This window comes from Magnolia sinica, chromosome 18 (assembly GCF_029962835.1).
Source record: "Magnolia sinica isolate HGM2019 chromosome 18, MsV1, whole genome shotgun sequence".
Taxonomy (NCBI): domain Eukaryota; kingdom Viridiplantae; phylum Streptophyta; class Magnoliopsida; order Magnoliales; family Magnoliaceae; genus Magnolia; species Magnolia sinica.
In genome coordinates this window covers 2,030,517-2,058,503 of record NC_080590.1, presented here as the reverse complement: position 1 = coordinate 2,058,503, position 27,987 = coordinate 2,030,517, and the positions used below count along the sequence as shown (strand labels likewise).

Genomic DNA, 27,987 nt, shown 5'->3' with positions numbered 1-27,987 from the left:
ACACATCAAGAGTCTTTCTTACCGAAAATCCTGTTACATTTCCTTTAATAATGAGACCAAATACAAGGCCAAACAACAACACCTAACCTGTCTTTCCTCATGCAACTTGCATTACACTTTCTCTGCTGCAATCACAGCATAAACTGGTGTCCCACAATGGGCAGGAATGGGAGAAAAAAATCCAGCAGTGCAGAGAGATGCCCCAACAGCCTATCGAGTAGATATACAATAATTAGCATCACAAGCTAATCTTCTTAAGATACAAGGGCCCTTGCATCAATAAAAGACATCACCTCTTTGCAGTCTTCTTCACGAGGTGGGGGCTGATGAAAAGGTCCGAGAAGCCAACCATCTTGCCATACTGGACCGCTAACCAGCCCATGGCAGAGAAGTACGCGACAATGATGCAGGCTCGCCTGAAACGTGCTGCATAGACTGTAATGCGGAGGCTTCTGGCACCCCATTTGCGTGCCAGCCTGAGCTTTAAATCCATAAGGAGTTTCAATAAGATAACAAAGACTGAGGCAACCAGTACGCCACTAACGACACCGGCTACAGCACCTTGTAACATGCTTTTGGCTCTTAATGTGTCCGAGGTGTTGGAGAAAAAGGAGTTCATGGACTTCAAGAATCTGTTGATGCATAGATGTGGGTAAGTTAGTCAATGAAAAGAAGAGGAATGGTGATTGTGAAACAAGAGGAACAATGACTGCAATCAATCCTGCCAATAGTTTCCTGTGTTTGGCTTGTAAACACGAAGCTCATTTCTTCCCTTGGAAAGGGAGCCTTAACGAAAGAACTGACAATCACATTAAATTAATGCGCTGATAAACACAAACATATCAATGTAAAAAATGACTTGAGAAAATGAATGAAATAGCTTATTGTCACTGTGCAAGAGATACTCACAGAATGAAAAATCTTCTCATCATCTCAAGCATCGATGGGTCTTTTGCTTTGCAATTGAAGAGACTATCGGGATAGATTTCCACTTTGGAAATGCCAGGCGTATACCTGCAGTTATAAGTTTCATTTACCTGAAGAAAGAAAAAAGAGGGTAAAACATGAGAACGCCGTGGAGCTACAAATGGGCCAATAAACAAATCAAGGAACTGAAAACTAAAAGAATGCATAGCTAAAACTATGATTAAAAAATCAGATCCCTTTAGCAGACTCGGCAAATGGTCAATGAATGAGAGCAACTGCAGTTCCAAGCATATAACATGTTTACTACTCAGCTAGATGGTACCATAATTTCCATAGAGGTACCAGTCCGAATGGATCTGTGATTCCTGCATATATAGTTTGAATACAAAATCCAGCTTAACAACATTATTTATTGACCATTATGGAAATGAAAACAACACTTCTTTTTAATGATTTATTGGCATGGAGTTTGTCACTCCCCAAAACGAGCCCAAACACATCGAATGGAGCCAGAGTACCTGTCTAGTTCGACTCCAAATGCTTAGCGCCTAAAAATCTCCCTCTGCGCATATCTTATGGGGAGATTCCTTCAGCAAAGCATTTGCACCCAGCACCAGTCTGCCAAGGAACAAGCACTGATGCCTAAGTGCCAGGCGCTTTGCCTCTTCTGCCACAGGCACCAGTCTGCCTAGTTACCAAGTTGCACTTCCTCTCATCTAATGAGATGCTGACATGACTATAAATACCTCCTAGCAGATCATTTACGGGGCTTCTTTGACACGACTCTTCGACTCTTCAGGACTTCAGGCACCAAAGCTCCTTTAGCTGAGCCTCAGCAACTCCCACTCCAACTAGGAAGGCTCTATTCCAAGCACTCCCAGGGGAAGCCTTCGCACCAGGCACTAGGCTCCTAAAGGACAGGGCACCACACCCAAGCATAGACCTATTACAGCATATGTGCACGTGCCAGACGCAGAGTACCACTCCCCCAGCCATTGTTCAAGGACAAATTGGCACTATGATCTGAGACCAGTCTCTCTATTAGCCTAACTCCCTGCGCCAGCGCAGACCCTTACACAAGGTGCCAATGACTCTTTCACTAGACGGCAAGCGCTAACATGCAGTATGATGCATTATCTTCATCATCTATTGATGCAGGACAATTAACCACTTGCTCTAAAAGCTCGAACTGTTAGAGTATGGCGAATTAATCCCTTTATCTCATAGCCCAAGCCCCACATCTCATGGGTTAGGACCTCAGCCGAACCCCCCTCGTAGGCCCCAAATCACATGGGTACCGCCTCACACAGGCCGCCCACCCCGAGTGTCCCCACATCCCACAGGCTACCCCACTCGAGCCTGGTGTGAAATGCGCATTAATCACCCCCGGTGAAGAATCTTGAACACGAGACCTCCCCATGGGCCTTGTCCACCCTGAGTGTGCCCCTGCATCCCACAGGCTACCCCACTCGAGCCCGGTGTGAAAATGCCCCTGCATTAATCACCCCCGGTGAGGTGTCTCGAACACGAGACCTCCCGCTCTGATACCAATTTGATGCAGGACACAATGTTTTGAGTAGTGTATGTAGCGTAGCGCTCGAAAAATGCTACGTAGCGTGTAAAGTAGCGTAAATCCCGGTTGTAGCGTATGCTACGAACGCATATCGCAAGTAGCCCACGCTACCTGTGGTATTTTTTTTTTTTTCATTGCCGTAAATGGTGGTGAACTCACACCACAGCAGTAAGTTTTTTTTAAAAAAAACATAGCCATTTCGAACAGTGTATTCGACAGCCGGCCCTAAACCGATGCTGCTTCCTCTCCCCCCTCTTCAATCTTACGATCGAAAGGCCCTTCGAAGGGGCTTCTTTGGCCGATTGTTGGAGACTACAAGGAGCTCCATTTGGTGTAGTTTCATCAACAATGGAGACGAAATAACAGAGAAATCAGATTTTCCCTACACCGGTTGCGATCGGTTGTGGAGCTTCAACTTTTGCATATTTTTAGTCTCATCTTGAGACAAAAATAGGTATGTACGATCATTTTTTTGAATTTTTTTCGATGTACAATGAAAATAACTTGATATTTTGAGTTTTTTCTCATTTTTTCCCTTTTAAAATGCCGGTTACTGTGCGTTTTTTTGTTCTTTATAATTTTTTTCTTTTTTTTTTCAATATCTCTGTAGATATAGATTTTTTCTGTGGTATCGCCCATGTGGGGCCTACTGTGGTGTGAGTGTGTGTGAATGTGCATTGTTTTTTATGGTGTGGCCCACATGGGGCCCACTGAGGTGCGTGAAAGGGTGTATTTACATTGTTTTCTATGGTGGGCCCACTGTGGTGTGCATATGTGTGCATTGTTTTTTATTGTGTGGTCCATGTGGGAACCACTATATTATTTTTCACAAGTTAATGTTGATTTTCGTGATTCACGGATTTGTTTGTGACGTGTTTTTTTCTTTTTTTTTTGGTTAAGTAGTGAACTAAAGAGAAGAATGTTTGAAGAAAAAGAGAGATTTTGCATGGAAATATGTGGCTGATAATATTTATCATATTTTTTTAAAAAAATAATAATAATAATAAATAGAAGTATTGTGTAGCTTACGCTACACTCTACGCAATTTCGCTACACGTTACGAAGGGTTGAACGATACGCAACACGCTACCGCTATTTAAAACACTAGCAGGACAATTAACCACTTGCTCTAAAAGCTCGAACTGTTAGAGTATGACGAATTAATCCCTTTATCTCATAGCACGGGCTCCACATCTCATGGGTTAGGACCTCGGTCGAACCTCCCTCGTGGGCCCCAAATCACATGGATACCGCCTCACACAGGCTGCACACCCTGAGTGTGTCCCCGCATCCCACAAGCTACCCCACTCGATCCCAGTGTGAAATGCGCATTAATCACTCCTAGTGAGGAGTCTCGAACACGATACCTCCCCCGTGGGCGTCGCCCACCCCGAGTGTGCTCCTGCATCCCACAGGCTACCCCACTCGAGCCCGGTGTGAAAATGCCCTTGCATTATCTATGGTATATGAGACCCCTAACAGTGCTGATATGATCATGCTTGTATACGTCGTAGGACAACATGGCTATCTGAAGCTAATGCCTCTCAAAAACATGACACGCACCATTTGCTAGTATCCCAACGCCGAAACACCAAAGGATATCAATGATTTCCTCAACATGATCAGTGAGCTAGACACTTTGAATATGAAGGACCATGATTAGGAATTTTAAGCATTATTTACATCTCTCTATTCTGTACCATGTAACAAATTAGTTTTCTCAGGTTAAGTTTTTCCCCAAGGAATGTAATTAAATGCTTATGCTACTGGAAGGTATCTTTGTTTCTCAAATCAATAAAAGCCTTTAGGGAGGGCATGCTTACGTGCATATCCTTGCAATGGAGTTAACAATCAAAAATATCAATTCCTATCAATCTTTATGCATTTGTGTTGAGCAGATACGAAAACAACACATATAAAGATAGAAAATAGACAACAGTACCCTTCACGCCAAATGAACAGCCCCAACTTGAATATGCCCAAGGGATCACCCCTTGTCTCCCGAGTATCCCAACCAAGGTTCCGTAGGTCACCAGATACGTGGTACGAGAACCGGAACGCCGCACACTACTTCCTCCAATGTGTGGTATCCTAGGCATAGAATCATGTGGGTCACTTCAATATATACACTAGGTATATACATTCAAGTTTTACATATGAGTTGATACCGTAATTTATAAATGAAATGGTGAATATTATTATTTTAGGTATCCTTTATAAGAAAGTATTATTTTAGGTCCCCCATGCATAATATTATATATATGCATGCTATTGCATCAATCAAAGTATAAGTCTACATGAGCATAGACTGACGTTACAAGTTAATCTACACGAGCATAGAACCATAATTTCAGATTGGTAAAAACAGTGATCCGGATTCAGTATTTGGAATGGAAAATGCAGGGGGGTTGACGATTTTGGTAACATGGACACCATGATGGCCGATGAGCCAAAGCATCAACTATGTTGCTATGGGTACTTATGCAGCCTACACATTCCAATTTTTTAGAGAATGAAGAGTTCATCTCAATTTGTTTAGGCTTTGTATTCAAGTGATGACCCCAGCAAACCAGCAACAGGAATCCTCTACCTCAAGGTCTAGACCAACACCATGTCATACAAATGTCATACTTGGAAGAACAACATCAAATCAAGATGTTCCCAATGATTTTAGCTTTTGAATCTGCAAGCAAGAAATTATGAATTCTAAATGTTCTTGAGAAACTCCATGGACAGGGTCTAATGTTGTGAACCTAAAGAACATGTATTCTGACTTAATAGAAAATCAAGATTCTTATTGCACAAAGAGGTTTGCTCTGATTCTAACCATACCCAAGATGGGTGCAAACTATGTGAAAATATTGCCATTACAAGACATTTTGATTCTGGTGCTAAATCAGTGACAAGAGTTTGATCGAATTATAATAAGCATAGTATCATTTACCTGCAAATTTTACAAGAATCTAGAAAATCCAAACTGTGCATCTGAAGAGTCCCAAGTAACCAAGTAACATGATCCGATGGTACAGCATCATATACAAGACAAGTAAGCATCACATACCTTGAACTTATGTTTTGTCAACCACGCAGTACCAAAACCAGGTCTGCAATCAAGAGGAAGGGCCTCCTTTGGAGCCTCTGCCGTCGCGTGAAGTGTTTGGCCCAAATAATCTTCTTTGTATTCTACCTACAAACACAATTTCAAGTTGGATTTTTAGAAAGATACCTTACTATATCATGTTCCTGTGACTATGTTGCATTTGAAACCACAGACCGTGACCATTTTATTGAGGGACTCCAAGCAATATATATCATGCTTAAATGCATTTCCTAAGTAAGAAATGGAATTATGAACTGAATAATCTTCTTTGTATTCTACTTGCAACACAATTTCAAGTTGGATTTTTAGAAAGATACCTTACCATATCAGATTCCTATGACTATGATGCATTTGAAACCACAGACCGTGACCATTTTATTAAGGGACTACAAGCAATCTCATGCTTAAATGCATTTCCTAAGTAACACATGGAATTATGAATAGAGAGAAAAGAAAAGGAAAGGAAAAAAAAAAAACACACCATGACAAACAAAGGGAAGATTTATAGAATAGATATAAGACCAGCCATATTTTACGTACAAAAAGATGGGCAGTCAAGGAACGGCATGTTCATAGGATGATTGTAGCTTAAGTGAGGATGTTGAGATGGATGAGTAGGTAGAATAGAATAAGAAATGAATGCATTGAGATAATTAGGAATAGCACCAATAGGTAATAAGATAAGGGAAAGTAGACTTGGATGGTTTGGCCATGTGCAATGGAGACTAATAACTACACTAGTTAGGAGTAAGTTAGTTCAAATTGAAGGCTCTAAAAGCGCAAGGGGGAGTCCCAAAAGGACATGGGTGGAGTTAGTAACAAAACATTCGATGACCCATGGTTTAACTGAGAATATGGTCCTTGGAGTGGAATGGAGGTATAGGATTCGCGTAGTTGATATCAGAGACGCAAAAGCTTTCTAAGTGTCTTTTGGACATGATATATGTGCCCTATGCTTACCTAATGTGTGTGGTGGGTTTATCCTATGGTATGGATGTGTATGGTGGTCACTTTATATAGTGACAATTATTGCCATAGGCGCACTATGCATTATATGGTCATTTCAAGTATTGTGAGCCTAACTCCCTTGAATCGCTGTGATGATTGTTGAAATCATGGTCTAATGCATCACGAGGGACACAACAGTTCCCCTTATTTGCTGGATGATAGATCGTGCAAACCAATCAGGAGAAGGGACAAGACCGTTCCTCATGACTTAGGGCACACTTACTTGATAGAGGGCCACAGTGAATGAGATGTGATGGCATCATGAGGCATGCGTACTAAGCAAAGCATTGCTCATGAGGTGCTCCATTGAGGATGTTGCAAAAATGCACTCAATGGAGAAATTGATCTTTCCTTGGTCATGGGATTAAAGGCTTGACCATGTCACGGTATGCGATCTAAGACTAAGGTAGGAATTATCTCTGTGGGTGTATAGGGAAACAGACTCAGTCACACGTTCATTGAGATGGGTGCAGGAGGATCGGGTTCCGCATTACTCGATGCAGCACACATCATGGGTATAACTTATTCTAGGCACTTCCTGGGGAACACCATGATTGAGGAATGGAGAGCACAAATAATCTCATATGTATGGCGTGAATTGCACTTAAAGGCTTACAAATTTGAAGGATACACTAGTCATACACATGGATGTGTGCCCTAATACAGGGTAGGGGACAAGATTGTTCCTCAAATGCCTTTCGATATGCATTTTATTATGGTTTAGTGCTCTGAGACTATAGATGGATTAATACAAATAATGAGACATGGCTGTGATAAGATAAATTGGGTGGGAATATTGATACTATAGTTCGATCCTCCCACATAGCTTAATTTGGTTACATGAACTGCTCATTTAGTAGGCGTTGTTAAGTTGTGTTGGGGGCACGACTGGACAAGCTAGGTGTCTATATGCCTAAAATGTGTGCCTTTGCACAAGACAAAAGGAACACTCACATAAATTAAGGCATTATTTTGGTCGTGCAATAAAAGAAGCCGAAGCTAAATGTCATATATGAGATCATCACCACAAAGAAGGTCGTAGGCAAAAAAAAATCATAAACTAGTCTCAAAAGCTCGAACCAGTACTCACCTTGGACCGGGTACCATACGTCATTCATGAGCTTTCCCCTCTTACCCCTAAACCTGTTAACAATAAGGATTAAGGAGTCTCTACCAACTACACTGAGTTGAAAAGAGACAACAAGGTGGCCAAAGGATACATCCAAGCTTCAATCTCCGATGTTCTCTGCAACCAGCTATGAAACATAATGTATATGAGGGACATCTAAGAAACATGATGTATATGAGGGACATCTACCTTCACCTTAAGGGAATGTTTGATTCCCAGATTGTCGTTCAGGTGCAAGCCCTCGAGAGGAAATTGTACAACATAAAACTTGAGGAATGTGCTTCTTTTAGTGAGCATGTACTGAAAATGTTCGACATAGCTAATGAGCTCAAAATGATTGGGGCTGCCAAAGAGGACGCTGAAATGGTGAATGCGATTCATGTAACTTTGATGCCTAGGTATGATGGGTTCATAAACAACAAAAACATGAATGAAGTACTTGGAGGGTGAGCTTCATGCACAGTCAGTCCTCTATGAGGCCAACAACACCAAGTATGAGAAATCATGGGCAGTGTGACTCATACGCAGTGTTCGAGTTGTCGGTATCACTACAAGTTTCGCTGGCCGGAGATACAGATATAATATCGTTATCGCCGATAACCGGAAATGCAGGGAAAAAGGGGGAAACATGGAGAAAATGGTGGAATTTTTCAGTGAAACTTCAGGACATGCCTAAATACACATTTATATATTCAGGAATGAAAAAATTGCAAAAAAAAATGCATTAAATAATAAGTTTCCATTTAATGGGGGCCAAAAGGCATGCGTTGCCGTAAGAAATCACTCAAATAGTAACCAAAATGAGTTTATATAATACAAATGCAAGCTTACAAGAATTAAGACATGCAGAAGTAAATGACTTTAAAAAACTACACATTTCTGGCCATATTTCATCCCCATGTAGAGTGACGAGGTGGCTCGTAATCATTGTCCGGATCCACCGTGAATGCGTGTGGTTTATCCACGCCGTTCATCCATTTTTCCAGATCATTTTAGGGGTTGAGCCCAAACTTGAAGCATATACAAAGCTCAAGTGTACCATACCACAGGAAACAGTGGAAATATTAATTTCCACCGTTGAAACCTTTACAAGGCCTCCAGTGATGTTTATTTGTCATCCAACCTGTTCATAAGATCACACAGACATGGACGAAGTGAAAAAACAATTATTAACTTGATCTAAAACTTCTGGGGACCCCAGTAACTTTTCAACAGTAGACATTGGTGTGGTCCACTTGATATTTTTATATGCTTCATTTTTGGGCTAACGTAGTAAATTCATCTGGTAAAATGTATGAACGGAGTGGATAAAATTCGTGAATAAAGGTGGGGCCCACAGAGTTTATTCAGTACACTAAGCGTACTGTCTTACTCAGTACGCAATCCGCTTCCACCTGTTATACAGCTAATCCGCTTAAGTGGTGCGATGTGGACCCCAACATGATGTATGTGTCTCATCCATACCGTCTAATCCATTTCTCCAGATAATTTTTGGTATGAACTCAAAACTGAGTTAAATCAAAATCTCAAGTGGGCCACATAGTGTTGATTGAACTCTCACCGTTAAAAACTTCTTGGGGCGACAAAAGTTTTGGATCAAGCTGATATTTGGCTTGATATTTGTTTTTTGACTTCATCTAGGACTATATGACTTAATCTATAGGTTAGATGTCGAATAAATATTGTAGTGCGCCCTAGTGCCTAGGAGGTTTTTAATGGTAGAAATTCAATCACTACTGTTTTCCCATGGTGTGGTCCACCTGAGATTTTGATCTACATATTTTATTATATTTAATATTAAAATGATGTGTAAAAATGGATGGACGGTGTGGATTAAAGACATAGATCATAATGGGCCCACGGAGCAACGATCAGCATCACTAACTAAACTGCCTCCCTGCTTAGTACGCAATCCGATTTTTATAAAATGCGGATGGGGATTGCGTCCCACCCCCGCCCGGATGGATTCGTCCGGGCAGGGCTCTGTGGGGCCCACCGTAATGTAAGTATTTTATCTACACCGTTCGTAGCTTTTCTAATATCATTTTAAGATATTATATAAAAAAATGAAGCAGATATATAGCTCCAGTGGACCACATCAAAGCAAGCTGCAGTGATAATGACACCCACTGTTGAAACCTTTCTAAGGGCCACCGTGATGTTTTTTTACCACCCAACCTATCAATAAGGTCATGCAGACTTGGATGAAGTGAATGAGATAGATCTAAAGTTCAAGAGGACCCCACCATTGAAAATAGTGGGGACAGTGACATCCACCGTTCAAAATTTCTTAGGGGCCACAGTAGTTTCCAATCAAGCTGATATTTTTGTTTTCACCTCATCTATCTATATGTTAACTTATGAATAGGTTGGATCTCAAAAATACATCACGGTGGGCCTTATAAATGTTTCAACGATGGGTGTGACTGCTCCCATGGTTTTCTGTAGTGGGTCCATTTGAAATTTAGATCATTCTCATTCTCTTTGTAATGCCATAAAACGATCTCTACAAATGGTTGGACAGTATGGATACAACACATGCATCATGGTAGGGTCCACATAGCTTGGTGACGTCACTTCAGTAGCGATTTGGCTACTGACCTTGTCAATATCCAATCCGCGCCCCTTAAAACGGAAGCGGATCGCGTAGTGAGTAACTCAGTATGCAGTAAACTCTGTGGGATCCACCATGATTTATATATTATATCCCCCCCACCCCCCTTTCCGTCCATTTTACCAGATAAATTTAGGACTTGAACCCAAAAATGAAGAATATCCAAGTCTTAAATGGACCACACCACCTGAAACAGTGTGAATTGAACATCTACCGTTGAAATTTCTTGAGGGCCACTAAAGTTTTGGATCAAACTTATATTTGTGTTTTCCCTTCATCCATGTTTTTGTGACCTTATGAAGAGGCTGGATGACAAATAAACATCACCATGGGGCCTATCAAGTTTCAACGGTGGAAATCATTATTCCCACTATTTCCTAGGGTACGGTCGACTTGAGCTTTGTATAGACTTCCATTTTGGTCTCAACCCTTAAATGAGATGGAAAAATGGATGGACGGTGTGGATTAACCACATACATTCACTGTGAGCCCAACAGAGTTTAATCAGTACGATAAAAGCGTGCGTACTAGTAACACAGTACGCAATCGATTTCCCTAAAATCTGAAATCCGATCCCCAAAATGCGTAGAAACCCCTAAAATCCCTCTCCCTCATCCCAAAATTTCAAAAATTCCTCTCCTTCCCATCAAAATCTCCAGATTTTCATCCGAAAAATCCCTCTCCCTCATCCCAAATTTTTTTTAAAAAAACTTTATTTTCCAACAAGATATCGAGACGACGGAAAAACTGATTTTTTGGGGCTGAATCTTACCAGAAAGGTTGCCGATCTGCACTCAACAACCATGAAGCTCTTAAAATTCGCGTCTTCAAACAGATCCGAATGAAAAACAGGTATTTCTTGTTTTTTTTTTTTTTTTTTTTAATGATTTTACATCCCCTATTATCGTGGGAACAGTGAAATTTCGGCGACATTTCGAAAATATCGACGATACCGAAATTATCGGCGAAACCAGGCACCGAAACGAATAAATGGGGTTTCGGTATCACTGAGCCAGCGATACCGATATTATCGGTGACAATTCGATATTGTCGCCGATAATTTAAACACTGCTCACACGCACCTTCGGGTGATAGGATTGGTTTTGGTTCAATATGGTATTGGTTGCAACAGTTATTTTTTCAGTTTGTCAGTCCCCGATTATAAGTTCGCCTTGCCGAGGATCCCTATGGCAGCAGACCAAATCCCATGAAGCGCAAATGGGGTGAGGAACAAGAGAATCAGGGTAATGACCCATAAGGGAGCAGGTGATCTTGCTAGTAAACAGGGGAAGGGAAAGTGGAAAGGAAAGGGCATGCAAAACAAGAAAGGCTATTGGCACCTTGGAAAGTCAGGTCACTTCAAGAACAAGTGCATAGCACACAAGAAGCTACTCGCTTGAGAGGCAAATGCAGGATGCCTCTCTCCTCTCATTGTGCTGAGATCCCAAGGATTTTGACGAATAGTTAAAACTGTGATTATGCTAATGCAGAGAGTCAGAAGGGACAGAATGGAAAGTGAACAAAGACAAGTATGCATAGACTAAGAGCAGAGGAGCATCATAAAGCTAGGAATATTGACATAGAGTAGAATGCATGGAGGTTTTTTGTTGAGGGTCCACAACCCAATTTATATACGATAGTTTGGTTTAAAACTATAGTTGATTGTTGTTTGTTTGAGAAGCAGTGGTATAATTATGTATGGTGAATGGTTGAGATTCCTCCTTTATTCCTTCTACTGTATGCTTTACTAAAGCCATGCGATTCATGTTGGGATGTGATGTGATTGGTTCCCCACACTCTTTAAGGAGAATCCTAAGGAATGAACCTTGTATTCCATCCATAAGCCTTCAAGAGATGCGATGCGCGAATCATATGATTCCATCATAGGATATCCAAATATAAAGGATCGTACTAAAAGATTGATGTAGATGCCTCATGAGAATGCCCACATATATATATATATATATATATATATATATATATATATATATATATATATATATAATAGACATATATACATGTATATATACAAAAAGATATAAGAAACTAACGAGAACTTTTCTAAGTTAATAGATAACTAATTTTAAATATTTAAAATACATTTGAGAGAGAGAAAATCAATTAAACAATGAATTAAACATCAAGTCATCCACATTTAACAATATAGTTAACAATAAGTAACAATAAAATCAATAAGCTATTTTTTTTTTTTTGAAAGATGAATTCATTAAGAAGAAAAAAAAGGAAACACAAGGGAAAATAGCCTGCTGAGAGGGCAGGCAGCAACTACACTCCTAAGAAGAAAAAATCACAGCCAAAAAGACCCTTAACATTTGTAGCCCACTCGATCATGAAACGTTTAGCCTTAGACGCAACCACCCCAGCAAGATTGGAGGAATTCCTGAAGCATCCATTGTTCCTTTCTCCCCAAAAGAACCACCAAACGGCGAAAATGGCCATTCTCCAGATAATTGTTTTCAATTTTCCTAATTTCACCCCATGCCATGCCTGAAGGAGGTGGTTCACCTCGCTCGGAAAACACCTGTCTAAGTTGAACCGAAGCAGAAAGTTAGCCCATATGGGCTGAATGAAAGAGCAGTGCAGAAGCAAGTGATCAACAGACTCTTTTGCCCGCATACAACATAGACAAATGTTGGGCAGAATCATCCCTTTCCTCCTCAAGTTATCCACTGTTAGGATTCTTTTTTTTTCCGGCCAGCCAACCGAAAGCGAGAACTTTTGGGGAAGCTGGGTATTTCCAAAGAAAAGAAAGATTTGCCTTGGGGGTGGGCTGCTGCAAGTGCAACTGGTTATAGAGGGATCGAACAGAAAAGGAGGAGGATTGATCTGGTCTCCAATAAATGTTGTCCTCAGACGGAGGGGAAGGGGCCGCTGCATATATCCTCTCCAAAAGGCCTGCAAATTCTGGAATCTCCCAATCTTGGAGGCCCCTTTTGCATTGCACATTCCAGACAATTTTTCCGGCAATAACTGCATAACGATCCGCAACGTAAGAGTCTTTAGAAGAGGCTAGAAGGTACATGTTAGGGAATGTAATCTTTAGCGGCTTATCCCCAATCCAAATGTCGTCCCAAAACCAGATTTTGGCACCATTCCCGAGCACAAATCCAACAGCTGAGAGGACCTCCTGTTTCATTTTCATAATATCTTTCCAGATGTGCGACGCCCTATAGAGAGATGAATCCGGAGACCACCAGCCGCCAGAAGATGTTCCATATTTAGCCGTGATGATGGAATTCTAGAGACTCCCTTCTTCCGCCCCTTACCTCCAGATCCACTTATTGAGAAGAGCTTTGTTCATTGCTTTGAGCTCTTTGATCTCGGCTCCTCTGTTAGACAAGTGGAGACAAACCTCCGACCAATTTAGGAGATGAAACTTCTTCCTTTCTTCCTTTCCGCGCCAAAGGAAGTCCCGCCTTAATTTATCAATGGTCGCCAACACCAATGCCGGACATTTGAGAAGAGAAAGTATATAGGGAGATTTGAGAGGGCAGCTTTGATTAAGGTGAGGCGGCCACCTAGGGAGAGGTATCGACTTTTCCATCTCACCAGATACAACTGAAATCGGAGGATAACTTTGTCCCAAATAGATTTGAAAGGTTTTTCGATGCTTAACGGAAGACCCACAAATGAAGACGGAAGAGAAGCAGCGGCACATCCAAAGAGTTGGGCCAGCGATTCAACCTCATCTCTTTCCATATTGATCCCGAAAATTTTTGATTTCGTCAAGTTCACCTTTAGACCAGAAACCACTTGGAAGCATCGGATAGTGGTTTGAAGATTGTCCACCTTTTCGATCGAAGCATCAAAGAAGATTAGGGTGTCATCTGCATACTGAATGTGAGAAATCAGACTTGGCATGCCTTTGATTTTGATCCTGCTGAAGATGCCTTCCTCTTGACCTTTAAGGAGAATTCTAGACAGAGCCTCCCCCACGATAAGAAATAAGAAGGGGGAGAGGGGGTCTCCCTGCCTCAAACCTCTCGAGCTTTTGAAAAACCCCTTTGGGGAACCATTAAGAAGAATGGAGAAGTGGGCCGAGCCAACACATTCTCCCATCCAGGCTCTCCATTTATCTCCAAACCCCATGCACTTTAACAAATACTACAAGAAGCCCCAATCTACATGATCGTAGGCCTTTTCGATGTCCAATTTGCATATAATATGCTTTTGACCCGATTTGGAACTAGCATCCAAGCATTCATTAGTGCTAAGAGCTGCATCAACAATCTGTCTGTCGACGATAAAAGCACTCTGATTTTCTGAAATCAGCTTCCCTATTACCTTCCTCAAACGCGTCGCCAAGACCTTCGCCATAATCTTATAAGGCCCCCTCAACAAGCTGATCGGCCTAAAATCTTTGCGAGAAGCAGCGCCTGGCAGTTTCGGAACCAGAGCTATGAACGTGGCCCCTAGGCTAGTAGAGATTCTGCTCCTCTTGTGAAAGTCGTTTAAATAATTTGTAACATCTGATTGGATCACCTCCCAAAAATGAGAGAAAAATGAAATCGGAAAACCATTCGGACCTGGGGCCTTATCTGCACCTAGGGAGTCGACTGCCTGTTTGATCTCTTCCCTGGAAAAAGGAGCTTCCAACATTTCTGCCTCCTCCACTGTAATTCTGTTGAACTGAATACCATCCAATCTAGGCCTACTCCACGCTTCTCCTTTGAGAAGGGAGCTATAAAAAGAAACCATCTCGGCAGCAATGACATCTTTGTCTTCTATACGAACCCCGTCCACCAAAATGCTGCTGATTTTGTTGTTTCTCGCATGCATACTTGCCACGGAGTGGAAAAAACGCGTGTTCCTGTCACCTTCTTTAATCCAGGCCAACCTAGATTTTTGCTTCCAAGATATCTCTTTTCGAGGCCCCTACTTGCAATGGATTGAAGCAAATGAACTCTAGCCTGGGATTCGAAAGACAGCGTTTCTACCTCTGCCTACGCATCAAGATCTGACAGTTCAGCTAACAGCGAGTCTGATTCCTACTCCCTACTTTGGAACTCCTTTGATGCAGGACATGAAAATTAAATATGATATGCGAGATTTCAGGCTTAAGATCACATTAGTCAGAAACAATTACACAAATTCCATATCCCACATAAAAGTCCAAACATTCAATTAAGGGGAATCCATGTGGGTCCAGGCCTACATATGATAGGGCCGGATCAATAAAAATTATGAACCAAACGATACTCAAAGATAAGAAATAACCATCCACACATGCATAGTAATCAGTCTCTAATCCAAGGGATTCAGAAATTCCAATTCGGGGAACCCTAAGGTAAGAAAATGGGCATAAAATTGGAGATTTGAGTAATTTAGGATTAGGTTTAGGGATTTTGGGTGAAAGCAGAGTGAAAGAGAAGAGAGAGATAAACCAGAGAAGCACCGCACGCGTGGACAACAACAATGGCCCATACGCACATGCGTATGATCCGGCCGCACGTGTATGGGGCCCACTATTCAGAAAAAGGCTAACTTGGCCCTGGTCGGCCAGGGATGGACTCCAAAACCCCCAAATCTCAGCTCGATCCGATGTACGGTTTGTGTGTGGTGTTCCGCCGAAGTTTCAGCCCTCCTGTAGAGCTAGATTCTGAAATTCTGCTGTGGGGAGGAGAATTGCTGCAATAAATGATTGATTCGAAGTATAGATGATGGGGTGAGATGAAAAGAAGGGATGGTAGAAGATGGGTAGTAGAGATGGCGATGGATGGGGCCAAATCGGGATAAATGTGGCTTCGCACCACGGTAGTTAACCCTTCGATGAAGGGAGGGCTTCGCACCCAATTAGGCTTCACAACTCAGAGAATAGGAAAATGCAGAATTTTTATTAATCTTCAATCCATCAAAAGAGCTACAAGGGGTGCCTATTTATAGGAAAACCCTATACCTCAAAACTCGCACCATGTGCACAACCTATTACTTGGCGACGAAGTAAACTAAAATAAAAACCAAACAAAGAAATCTAAAGCGTTCACGATGTTCTAAATCATATCAATAAGCAAGACCTAAAGTATGAGATCAATCCGACTAATGGGCCACGATCATAAGATCTCATGGTGGGCTTTTCTTGACTGTCAGGCCCACTCTTTTGAATCAAAACTTCATCTCCTAATTAGGAGGCCCTCCCTGGACGTAGTCATCGATCCAGATCGACGGTGGAGTCCTCCTTCTGGCGTACGTGCGTAAGGGGCGACGTGCGTGCACATGTGCGCATGATGTCCCCATCATCCTTCCTACGCCATTGCTTTAATTCGGACTTCAACTTCTTCAACTTGGAAGACAACCTAAAATCGGCAGTACCTTCTACCTGCAATCCTGTCCACCAGCCTGCTACTTTTTTCGAAAACCCTTCAATTTTGAGCCAGGAAGTGTCAAAACGGAAAGGTTTGGGACCCCAAATTTGCTCCTCCAGGTATAAAGAGATGGGCCAGTGGTCTGTCATGGTCCTGGGAAGAACTGAATGGGAGGATAGGGGGAATTGGTCTAGCCACTGTGAAGAAACTAGGAACCTATCCGGCTTGCACATCGTTGGAGCCTCTTTACCGTTGGACCAGGTAAATCTGGCCTTAAGAAGAGGGAGATCCACTAGCTCTTCCTCTTCAATCCAACGAGAAAACGATTTCATAGTTGTAGTAACTGACTGACCATGCGATTTTTCATTGGCTTCCCTGATTATGTTAAAATCCCCTGCTATACAGCACGCACCTAAGAACTTATGTTTAGAGGCTGAGAGCTCCTCCCAGAACAACTTCCTGTCCCCTTCCTGAAGGGGCCCGTAAACTGAGGAGAAAAGGCAAGTTAAACCTGAAGAGACATGCTGTAACAAAGCTGAGACCGAGAATCTACCAATCCAACTGCTAAGAAGCAGCCAATTTGAAGACTTCCAAGCGAGGAGGATACCTCCTGCACTGCCATTGGAGTCGAGCGCAACCCATTTCGCATCTGTAGGTGCCCATCAGCCTATCATCGAAACTGTTGCTCTTGGTTTCTTGGAGACAGAATATCTGGCTTATACCTGTCAGTGGTATCTTTTATTATCCGTCTTTTTTGTTTGGACCCCACACCCCTCACGTTCCAAGAAATCAGCTTCATTTTGGAACAGAGCTCCCCCGAGTTCCCTGGGCCGAGCCCCTTTTCAAATGTAATTCTGAATTCCACTGCCCTATCGCCAAACTGTGCAATTCCCTATTGCTACGAGGAGTTGATCGACGACCCCTGGGAGATTTCTGGACTGCAAGAGGTCTTCCGCTGGCTTCAACACATTGGAAGAGCGCTAAAAAGTCCTCCGGGCAATCACCGAAAGATAGCCCGAGTTTCCTGCCCACGTGTCCCATTGCATCTCTAAGCCATTTCTTTTTGTGGATCTTCTTTAGGAGACTTGTTCTTTCCGATTCTATCAGCAGATGAGAAGCTTTTTCTAGAAAATCAACAAGCTATTTATTTATTATTATAGAAAATCAACAAGCTATCTTCCTTGAAACTTGAAAGTGCTTGAATCTTGATCTTCCAACTTCCAAGAGAGAGAGGGAATGTAGGGGGGAGAGAGAGAGAGAGAGAGAGAGAGAGAGAGAGAGAGAGAGAGAGAGATTAAGATCACTTGAAAGTAGGAAATACAAGAGAGATAGAGAGAGATTAAGACCACTTGTAATTAAGAAATGTAAGAGAAAAAATAGAGAAAGAGAGTCTTGGAGTGAGAATATTGCAAATGGAGGAGATTTGGAAGCCTTTTTATAGGCAAAATGTTGTTTTTTTGCAAAAAAATAATAATAAATAAATAAATAAAATTCAATGTGCCATGGCCAATATGTGATCGCATATGTTGTATGCGATCGCATATTTTCGCATATGCCACATATGCGATCGCATATGTGCCATGATCACATATGGATATGCACATATGCGATCGCATATGTGCATATGCGGTCGCACATGACAACACCGAGCGTGACCTAACAAGAAAAAGGAAAGAGGAAGCAATAGAGAGAGAGAGAGAGAGAGAGAGAGAGAGAGATTCTTTAACGTACCCACCATCACACGTGTGCGTGTGAATGTGAGTCACCACAACCCTACATCACGGGCTGACATCGTAAGTTCTCCCTCTCCTTCATTTGGGATAGATCAGTAAGAGACTTTCTACATTGGAAGATCGACATGCAAAATTCTAGTTCAACATGACACGCATTTTGTTCAGGTAATATCTAAAATATACATCATAAGATTTCAGATTTTTAGGAATCTGAGATTATCAAATACGGAGATCCTTGGGGCTAAAATAAAATCTGAAATTTTTTTTTAAACTTCAAATTCTGCTACATTTCGAAAATTTCCTGAAAACCATGTGTCATTTTTTCAAACTATTCATTTTATCTCATCCACATGTTGCCCACCAAATAGTGGACCTGCCTGGTTTTTGGGCCACTCATTTTCAAGGTGAGGCCTAAATGTAGGGTATCTTGCACATGTATGTCAAATTGGCACAATTCCTCTTCAACAACAAAAGGCTAGAAATTATAGGGTATGGGGGCCATTATTATGATGATGGTGAACTGCTGATTGAACAACTACTCTATTGGTCCTTTTTTTTCTTTTATGTTCTTGTCTTTTAATCTTTGTCATTAAATGGTATGAGGTCAGTGGGATTACATCATCTTAGATTTGGTGGAGCTCCAACTTTAGTTCATGTTCCGCTGTGAATCAACTAAATACAAGGAATTTATGTACATCAAAGAAGCTATTGGAGCTAAAATGAGAAAGAAAAAAAAATATCACCTCGAAAACCGAAGCCCAATAGTAATCATGACGGCATCGAAATCTTGTTCTTTCTAAAGGGTAAAATACATGCTTGGCATTGTAATTTAACAGCCCAAGTTCACAGATGTTGGACGACCTAAGATCCACACCTGCAAGAAATCTAACATCAGCCCAAGTTAACTGCCAAGCTGGGGCACATCGAATGGATGGTTCAAATTGATGATTTGACCTATTTTATTCACGAAAGGTCTCACCTACAGGGCTACAACGAGGTGTAAATGCAATTAGTGGTGGTGTGGGGCCTGCCATGATGCGTGTATGCCATCCAATCATTCTAACAGGGTCGCCCCATAATAGAAGTAGGATGCCCCAAATATCATGCCGATCCAACCATCAAGTGGGCCACCATGCAAATTTGGAGGTTTTTGGGTGGTTGTCAATTGTTTTCTATTGTGTGGCCCACATGATCTTTGATCTTTGAATAAGCATGATATGGGCTATATCCCTTCTGGATGGATTGGATGACAGACATACATCAAGATAGCCCTGCAAGCAGGTAGTTGCACGTTTTTTCATCTACAATTAGTCATGCCTGCGACCTTCCCTTCTATTCAAGCAACCTTAACCATCCATTGTGAAGCAACTGAACGAACCATCCAATTCATGTAACTTCTGCTCGGTGGTCGTATAGTGTATTGAACCAAATGGACGGTCCAGACTGATTGATGGGGCTCTCCACATGTCCAAATGCAACAAAGAGAACATAAATATTACAGTGTTGCGACAGCCCAAGGGCATTTCTCCACTAAACATGCCCTACCCTACAAACCTTCAACGCAACCAGCTATTCTTAACCCTAAAATTCCCAATTCCAAAACGAAAATTCGGAAACCCTGACGATTTTTCCAACAAGATCAGAAACTCTTCAAATTCAAGTAATTTCCTTTGAAGATTCTACCCCCAGGGAAAGAAACCACGAAACCCTAATTCCATAGCAGAAACAGCAAGCCAAGCGCTAATATAACAGCAGAGCTCAACCTCGAGAACTATAACAGAATGAAATTGAAGAGAGGGAGAGAGAGCTCACTGCTGGAGACGATCTTGCACTGCGTGGCAACGGAAGGGGGACCAGGGACAAAGAAATTCCCGATCAGGACCGCTAAAATCCCGCAGAGAAAAGAGAAGGCGGAGGAGACGATCAGAGAGAGAATGATGGTGAAGCTGCAGCGGATAAAATAGTAGCAGAAGCCTTTCTTGCCTCTGTTTGGGGGATTCGGAGAATCCATGGTCATGGGAGAAACGATTTTCCTCTGGTATTTCCGAGCACCAGAAGCATTTTTCTGGTGTTCGGAAAATCGGGGGGTTTTGGAGCGAAAGTATTAGGAGATTTGGGGTTTTCGTGACAAATGCGGAGGATTGGATGCTCTCTTGGAATGGGAAACCTGGGCTGGTGGCGGAAATTTCGGGCATTTACGGAAGCGGATTGCCTGTGACCCCCGGCACAGAGGTATTCCTGCGCCCGGAGCTTTGTGGGGCCCACATAGATGTCTTTAACAAATCTACTCCGTCCATTCGTTTTTAAAGACCACAACATGACAGAAATATGAAAATCAGGAATATCCAAAACTCATGTGGATTACACCACGTGAGAGGCGACACAAGTTTTTTATCGGTATGAAATTTATGCCTACAGTTTATCTGAGTGGTAATAATGCTATGAACGGTTTGGATTTTATATAAACATCATGGTCAAACCCAGGAAGGTTTCAACGGTGAAAGTTTCTGTTTCCACTGTTCCGTTGGTATGGCGCATATGAGTTTTGGATCTTCCTGATTTTTCGAATCATACCTTTATTTTGGTATTTCAAAACAGATGGACGGAGTAGATTTGTCACGGGTATCTCTGTGGGCCCCACACAGCTCCGTGCACGGATATCTCTGTACCGGCGTTCACAGCTATGCACTTGCGGCATTTATAGCATTCAAATGTAGGTTGGCTTTGGGAAATTTACGAATGTGGACCCCACCTTTTATCCAGCGGTTTTTTGGAAGCAATACAAACTTACAATACGTACTTAGGCCTCCTCGTACAGACACTAAGTGACAGGATGAAAAAACCCCTCCCTTTCACGGAAACTGCTTTTCCTCTCCATTTCCTCTGTTTGCGTTTCCTTCTCCTTTTCTATCGCTGCTTTCACTCCCGTTGCTTTCACCCCCTTTTCTCATTGTGTTTCCGATAGAAAGACCAAAAAAAAAACTTTTTATAGGCCCTCCTTATCAGCATTTTGTTTTCTTCTGAAAATGGTCAGTCTAGTGAAGAAAGCACGCAGCACAGGTATAAATATTTATTTTTTTTAGTATTACACATGCACACACACCCCACACACTCACGCTGGTGGAATTTCACCACATATAGGTACTCGAACCCTTGACCGGGAGTTGAAACTCCTGAGAGTTTACCACCCGAGCAAGAGCAAGGAGCCCAGCACAGGTATATTTTAAACTCAGTTGGGCCCACATTGAATGTATGTAGTATATCCATGCCGTTCATCCGTTATTCCATCTATTTTAAGGGATTGAGCGCCAAATTGAAGCATATCAAATGATCAAGTGGATCATACCATGGGAAACAATGGGCATAATGATTTTCTAGTTTGCCCCACTGAATTCCTAGTTTGCCCCACTGAATTTCATGTTTCCCCCGCTGAATTTCATGTTTGCCTCGCTCATATTTCAGTTTGCTCTGCTGAATTTCATGTTTCCTTCGCTGAAAATCAAGTTTGCCCCGATCAATTTCTTGTTTTCCCTGATGAATTTCATATTTTCCCCGCTGAATTTAATGTTTCCCCCGCTGAATTTCATATTTGCCCCGTTCAATTTCATGTTTGTCCTGCTCAATGTTTAGGTTCCCTCCCTCAATGTCTAGGTTCCCTTCCACATATGGAGTTTTGGTGTATACATATTCTGATGAAAACGAAGGGGTATTACATAATCCGATGAACATGATGTATTACAAATAAAACATTATTGTGGGGTGTAGCAAGCGTAATCGGATTGTGTACTGAGTTAGTCAGTACGCTCCCATAGTACTAAGTAAACTCGGTTGGGCCCACATTGAATGTATGTAGTATATCCACGTTGTCCATCCGTTTTGCCAACTATTTAAGGGGTTTAGCCCCAAATTGAAGCATATCAAAAGATCAAGTGGATCATACCACGGGAAACAGTGGGCATAATGATTTCCACCGCTGAAACCATAGTCGACCCAACAGTGATGTTTGTTTGTTATCAAACTTATTCATAAGATCATACAGACATGGATTAATAGAAAACACAATTATAAGCTTGATCCAAAACTTTTGTGCTCCTAAAAAATGATCAACATTAGAAGCTCAATTCAAAATTTCATGTGGTGTGGCCCATTTGAACATTGGATACGTTTAGATTTTTCAGCTCAAGCCATTAAATTATTTGTTAAGTTTGCCCTACTGATTGTCTAATTTGCCCCACTGAATTTCATGTTTGCCCTGCTCATTTTCATGTTTGCCCCACTGATTTCCTAGTTTGCCCATCTGATTTTTCAGTTTTCCCCGCTCAATTTCATGTTTGCCCCGCTGATTTTTCAGTTTGCCCCGCTCAATTTCATGCTTGCCCCACTGATTTTCTAGTTTACCCCGCTGAATTTGTAGTTTGCCCTCCTCAATTTCATGTTTCTCTCGCTGAAATTCAAGTTTGCCTCGTCAATTTCATGTTTTCCTGATGAATTTCATGTTTCCCTTAATAATTGAATGTTTCCCTCAATCAATTTTCTAGTTTGCCCCGCTCAATATTTTCTCAAAGCGATCGTTTTTTATATATCGCAATGGACAATTCCATCGTTTATAGTTGAAAAGAAGAGTCAAAAGAGGTTTTTCAATCCTGAACAGGTCTTTATCCTCTTTAAGTATTTCCAACTTCTAATTTTCTTGAAACCATTGACTCCCATATACTTTGTTTGGATCCTTATTTTCTTTGGAACAAATGATAGAGACTTCTTTTGTGGATGCCTCTTGTTCTTGTTTAGTCCCTACTATGTCGGAAGTCGTTTCTATGTCTATGTCTGTTTCTTCCGTGCTTCCCCCCTTTCTTTTGATTCTGAGGTTTGTTTCAGATTCTTAGTGACAATAGGTGACTGTATTTTGCCTAAATAATAGACACATGTGATAAATAAAAAATATTAAAGATTCGAGGCATAGACTTTCTCAATTCTGACACAAGGTATTTATTAGATTGAATAAGTACATTAGATCTACTAGAATTATTTTGTCGTATCCAAAATAATGCGAATCCAACCCATTAGAAGTTCAATTCAAAATTTCATGTGGTGTGGTCCATTTAAACATTGGATGTGTTTAGATTTTTCGGTTCGAGCCATGAAATTATTTGTTAAGTTTGCCCCGCTGAATTTTCATGTTTGTCCGCTCAATTTCATGCTCGCCCCGCTCATTTTCATGTTTGCCCCGCTCAATTTCATGCTTACCCCACTCATTTTCATGTTTTGCCCTGCTCATTTTCATGCTGACCTCCTTTATCCTGGGAGTTTAATTTGCACACAATACTCATTGAAGCCCACTGAAATTTCTTCCCACTCACTCTTGTCACGTACTGGGTACATCGATTCTCCTACCCTAAAATCATATATGATACGTCAAGTAAATAATTTTGGTTTAGAACATATTCTTATTAAATGAATAAAGAAAGAAATTATAAAAAGAGAGAATTTTTTTATATGCTTATATATACATATATATATCTAATATGCATTAGAGAAAAATGTAGGTAGGTAGAATAAAGTTCTCTGTGTTTAAAAAAAATAGACTAGCGTGGCACTACCACCGATACGGCGGTACTGTCGCGGTACAATGGCTACGGTTATAATCCGTAACCATAGAGGGTGCACAGACTGCACAGACTATCGCGGCACTACCGCAGGTTCGGCGGTACTGTCACGACAGGCTACAATGGCTACGGTTATAATCCGTAGCTAACTTGTAAGGCTCGTATCGTAATATGTACTGGTTCATCGACTCCTGCTATCCTTCCCGACGAATTTCAATAACCCACGACCGATGATCGACGTTTGCGCGCGACCCTAAGTCGTATCCCGTAGATTTGAGTCGGCTTAATTTGAGACTTGTACTATTGCGACGTGCCGTCGCCGCGGTTCCAACGCAGCGACTCAAGCACCGACCCGATACCCAGGTCAAAAGATGTGGGCCCGCGTTTATTTCAAGAAAACACGGCGCGTCTTCAATCCCAAGAGAATCTCTACAACATATCCCATCAATCAATCAATCAGTCACCTTATGTCAAGTACAAGAGCAACCCATGCTTTCTTTCTCCACAAATCAAGCAACTACCAAGTCAACCAACCTCTCACCTCACCCATACTCACCTCACTTCCATCACCCATCACTCTCTCTCCTTACAACTCTCTCTCTCTCTCTCATTTCTCAAGCACAATTCCAAGGAAGCAAAATGGTGGACGTCCCAAGCAACTCCTAAGTGAGAGAAAAGAGTGTTGTGTGTGGCCCATTCCCACCCCAAAATCCATTATCCTAGCCATTCATTGTACATTCTTTGTCTGTTTTACTTAGGAACTACATATGTGTGAATTCATGTTTAAGTTGAAATCCATCAAATGCTCCTATGCTAGTATAATTGGAATGGTTAATCCATTACTGTTCTGATTAGCTTATATGATTATCTGTTCTAATTAAATGTGTTTGGGACTATGAAATAGCCCAGGCAATCGGTAACAGGTTTTGATTTGGTGGCTGAGGTTATTTCGCCACATAGGACGTGATCGATGAATCCGAGCCGTACTTGGGATGTCGGCAGTGGTTAGGCCACACGGAGTGCTTACGCACTTCATGTCGGTAAACCCAACGTGCACTCGTACTAATCGAACTCGTCAAGTAACCCGATTGACCCGATGTATGTTCACCATGTATGGACGCTACTGCTCGAATCTAATGTACTAAACTCACCAGTGAAAACCTTTAAAACCTTGGTACCTCGATCCACTAAGACTCATGAGCCGGACATGGTGGTATGGGACATCGTGGTCGAGCTGTCGGCCTACGCTGGGGTGACAAGCATCCCCGTAGTGACCAGTGATCAACCCAGACTCGCGAGCCGAATACGGTGGTATGGGACACTATATTCAAGCTGTCGGTCTACACTGATAAGGTGACGAGCCCTTTGTAGTGACCTCGAGCGTACGCTAAGACTGCGTAGAGGCGACGAGCCCTTACGTAGCAACAGGAGTACACTAGGCCTGCACTGATAAGGTGACGAATCCTTTACAGCGACCCAGAACCATATCATCGTATGGGATTTATTAGAATTGACGACCCTAGATTGGATCATCGTTTGGGATTTTATATAAGGGAGGTATCTTAGCTTCCTAATCCTATTATATGAAAGGGACTAATAATAAACTTGGTAATCATGCTCATTTCATCGCACTGCATGTGCACCGGTTGAAGAGCACAGAGGGAAGAAAGCATGCCGCGACCGTAAGATGGTGTCGCACAAGGGAGTGTAGGCGAGGGCATGCATCATGCTTACATTTCATCATTGCATTAATAGGAGTATCTAGGAATGTCTGATATGTCTACTTTATCATTACTGCTTGACTAAATTGAGAACATGTTAACCTTTGCTTTATTGTTTCACTGAGTTGATCACTCACTCCCACGTTCTGGGACGGTGTTCTGAACACCCACCAAACTCTATCTTAGTTGCAGATGACGATGCGACTCAGGAGGCGGAGCCCGATTACTATGATGATTAGAATGAGTTCTCATATATGCAATTCTCCCGTGGTTTCGCTTAGGCCATCCGGATCGTCAGGGCTACAAGGTTTATTATTGTAGTTGAACTATTTTGAACTATTATATGTATATGGTGACTCAGTGATGTATTCATACTCTGGAGACCGATCGTGATCCTTTTCGCTCATACACGTTTATATACATTTTTCAGTCTTCCACTTGCGTTATATGAATTGATCTGAAGTATGAATTACTGTTTTGGTATAATCCCACTATGATTAATGCACTAACACAGACAATATTTAATCATCATTATCTATGTTGCATAAGTGATGTGTTGGAACTCGTGGTTGTGTTTATGCTCGACCCCCGATTTTCAGGGCATTACAACCCAACAACCCTAGGGCACGTGCTATAGCATCTAGAATAGTCATCCGTTATAGCCAATATGCTATGAATGCATGATTAGTCAGCCGTTATTAATCCAGTTACAGTCAGCCCAATTAAGTAACTCAATGATCACTACGGGGGGCTCGTCACCCAGCGTAGGCCGACAGTTCGGGCATAATGTCCCATTACCACCATCCCCGACTCATGAGGTCCTCCACCTTGGGATGTTTTAATAGGATACCTTGATTAAAATGACACCAATTTAAGGTCCCTATTTTTCACACGTTTTGTCTAATTACATCTGAAGTGTGGCTTGCATACAATAATGGAATCCTCCATGTGTAGCATCAAAAGGTTATGTGTAGAGAGAAATCATGTTATCATGTAACAATGTATGACTTCAAATAAGGCAGGTAAGGAAGCATCATGAGTTAATAACTAATGAGGATATATTACCAAGTCATGTGAATAGTGATCAATGATTAACTAGCATGTGAGCCTATATAGTGAAAGCAAGTATATCATAATGGTAATCTAGTACAAACTAGGTTTAGCTAATTTGGAAATGGAAAGCTCAAGGGGAAAGTCATCACCCGTATGGTAGTGTTCTCGAACTTGGCCCAAGCCTTCGTGTGGTCCAAGGTTGCTTAAGGAATTTCCTAAAATTATGGTTCATATTTGTCAGGCATTTCTATGGCTTTGTACAAAAGTTCAAAAGGGGTACAACAACATGGCCTTTTAGGCTAGTGTTAGGCTCACCGTATTTACCCAAGTAAGGTGGCCCAACTGGGCTCCAAACTCCTCACCACTATAGGTCGAACTGGGCCCAATTTGGCCCTAGGTGTTGGGTCCAAATTTGACCCAAGTGTGACTGGCCTATGCATCGAGTCGGGTGGATGGTGTACTTATTCTATAGGCCAATGGGCTCATCATGACATCTATTGCATTTCGTCTTTAGAGGCTATCTAGAGCATTCTTCAAAGGGACAGATCAAGCTGAAGGACCACCTGAACAATATTTCAAATAATAATGGTAGTAATGATCTCTATTGTTGGACCCCACAGGGCCATCATGATGTTTTATTTTCTATCGAAGCCACTCTTGAGGTCACAGGGATTTGGACCAGGAAAAATAATTAATTATCACGTTAATCCCAAAACTTCTGTGACCTAAAAGGCTTCAATGTTGGACATTTAATCTCCACTATGCACCGCGGTCCTCCTGATGAATTTGTCTTATTTTTGCCTCAAACCTTAGGGTAAGCTCACCAAATGGGATGGACGGTTTGGATTGCAACATAAGTGTCGGTGTGGGGCCACTGTCCAGTTATTTGGATGGTGAAGATTACAACATATACATCATGGTGGTCCATCAATGGGCGGATGGTTTAGATCTAATACAAACATTATGTACGGGGCCCTCATTGGCTGCTAGTGACATACAACAGTTATGTAACTAGTGTGAGGTATGCCCGCCAAACGCACCCACCGTTCAATGCTGTGGATATTTTCATATATCATGGTGGGGTCCACTGCACAGATAGTTGGTCTGGATGAATCACCCATATCAGGGTGGGGTCCACATACATGGCCCACTGCCATAAATACAAGCTCGACAAATGGATAGACGGATAGGATGGAGTACGTC

At 41.8% G+C, this 27,987-nt stretch overlaps 3 protein-coding genes across 4 annotated transcripts in view; 1 reads left to right on the top strand and 2 right to left on the bottom strand.

Moving 5' to 3' along the window:
* Window positions 1–14: 14 nt before the first annotated feature.
* LOC131232511 (uncharacterized) lies at window positions 15–20,617 on the bottom strand. Of its 2 annotated transcripts, XM_058228791.1 has the most exons (6): window positions 20,220–20,617; window positions 19,151–19,292; window positions 5,562–5,687; window positions 910–1,037; window positions 294–632; window positions 15–210 (listed from the first exon to the last, which is right to left on the bottom strand). In XM_058228791.1, the coding sequence occupies exons 1-6, from the start codon at window positions 20,600–20,602 to the stop codon at window positions 132–134; spliced, it is 1,197 nt and encodes a 398-aa protein (XP_058084774.1). In that variant the 5' UTR covers window positions 20,603–20,617; the 3' UTR covers window positions 15–131. The 2 variants fall into 2 exon arrangements, with proteins under 2 accessions (XP_058084774.1, XP_058084775.1); XM_058228792.1 differs by lacking the exons at window positions 19,151–19,292; window positions 20,220–20,617 and adding an exon at window positions 7,699–7,737.
* On the bottom strand, window positions 12,638–14,461 carry LOC131233686 (uncharacterized). Its single transcript, XM_058230475.1, has 3 exons — window positions 13,922–14,461; window positions 13,076–13,499; window positions 12,638–12,975 (listed from the first exon to the last, which is right to left on the bottom strand). The coding sequence occupies exons 1-3, from the start codon at window positions 14,459–14,461 to the stop codon at window positions 12,638–12,640; spliced, it is 1,302 nt and encodes a 433-aa protein (XP_058086458.1).
* The window catches only part of LOC131233683 (uncharacterized), a 23,929-nt gene continuing 16,494 nt past the window's right edge, over window positions 20,553–27,987 (top strand). Inside the window, exon 1 of the mRNA XM_058230473.1 lies at window positions 20,553–20,639. Coding sequence (XP_058086456.1) covers window positions 20,553–20,639 — 87 coding nt within the window. The remainder of the gene's footprint in view (window positions 20,640–27,987) is intronic.

What these genes read in the sequence shown, in the direction of transcription:
- LOC131232511 (XM_058228791.1), bottom strand. Translation starts at nt 20,602, where the DNA reads ATGCCCGAAATTTCCGCCACCAGCCCAGGTTTCCCATTCCAAGAGAGC. An exon ending in ATTGGGCTTCGGTTTTCGAG is followed by an intron (nt 5,688 to 19,150) that starts GTGATATTTTTT and finishes TTGTGTTTGTAG; the next exon opens with GTAGAATACAAAGAAGATTA. An exon ending in GTGAAGAAGACTGCAAAGAG is followed by an intron (nt 211 to 293) that starts GTGATGTCTTTT and finishes TCTACTCGATAG; the next exon opens with GCTGTTGGGGCATCTCTCTG.
- LOC131233686 (XM_058230475.1), bottom strand. Translation starts at nt 14,461, where the DNA reads ATGGGGTTTGGAGATAAATGGAGAGCCTGGATGGGAGAATGTGTTGGC. An exon ending in TCCGATTTCAGTTGTATCTG is followed by an intron (nt 13,500 to 13,921) that starts GTGAGATGGAAA and finishes AAAATGAAACAG; the next exon opens with GAGGTCCTCTCAGCTGTTGG. An exon ending in CCCAAAAGTTCTCGCTTTCG is followed by an intron (nt 12,976 to 13,075) that starts GTTGGCTGGCCG and finishes TGCGGGCAAAAG; the next exon opens with AGTCTGTTGATCACTTGCTT.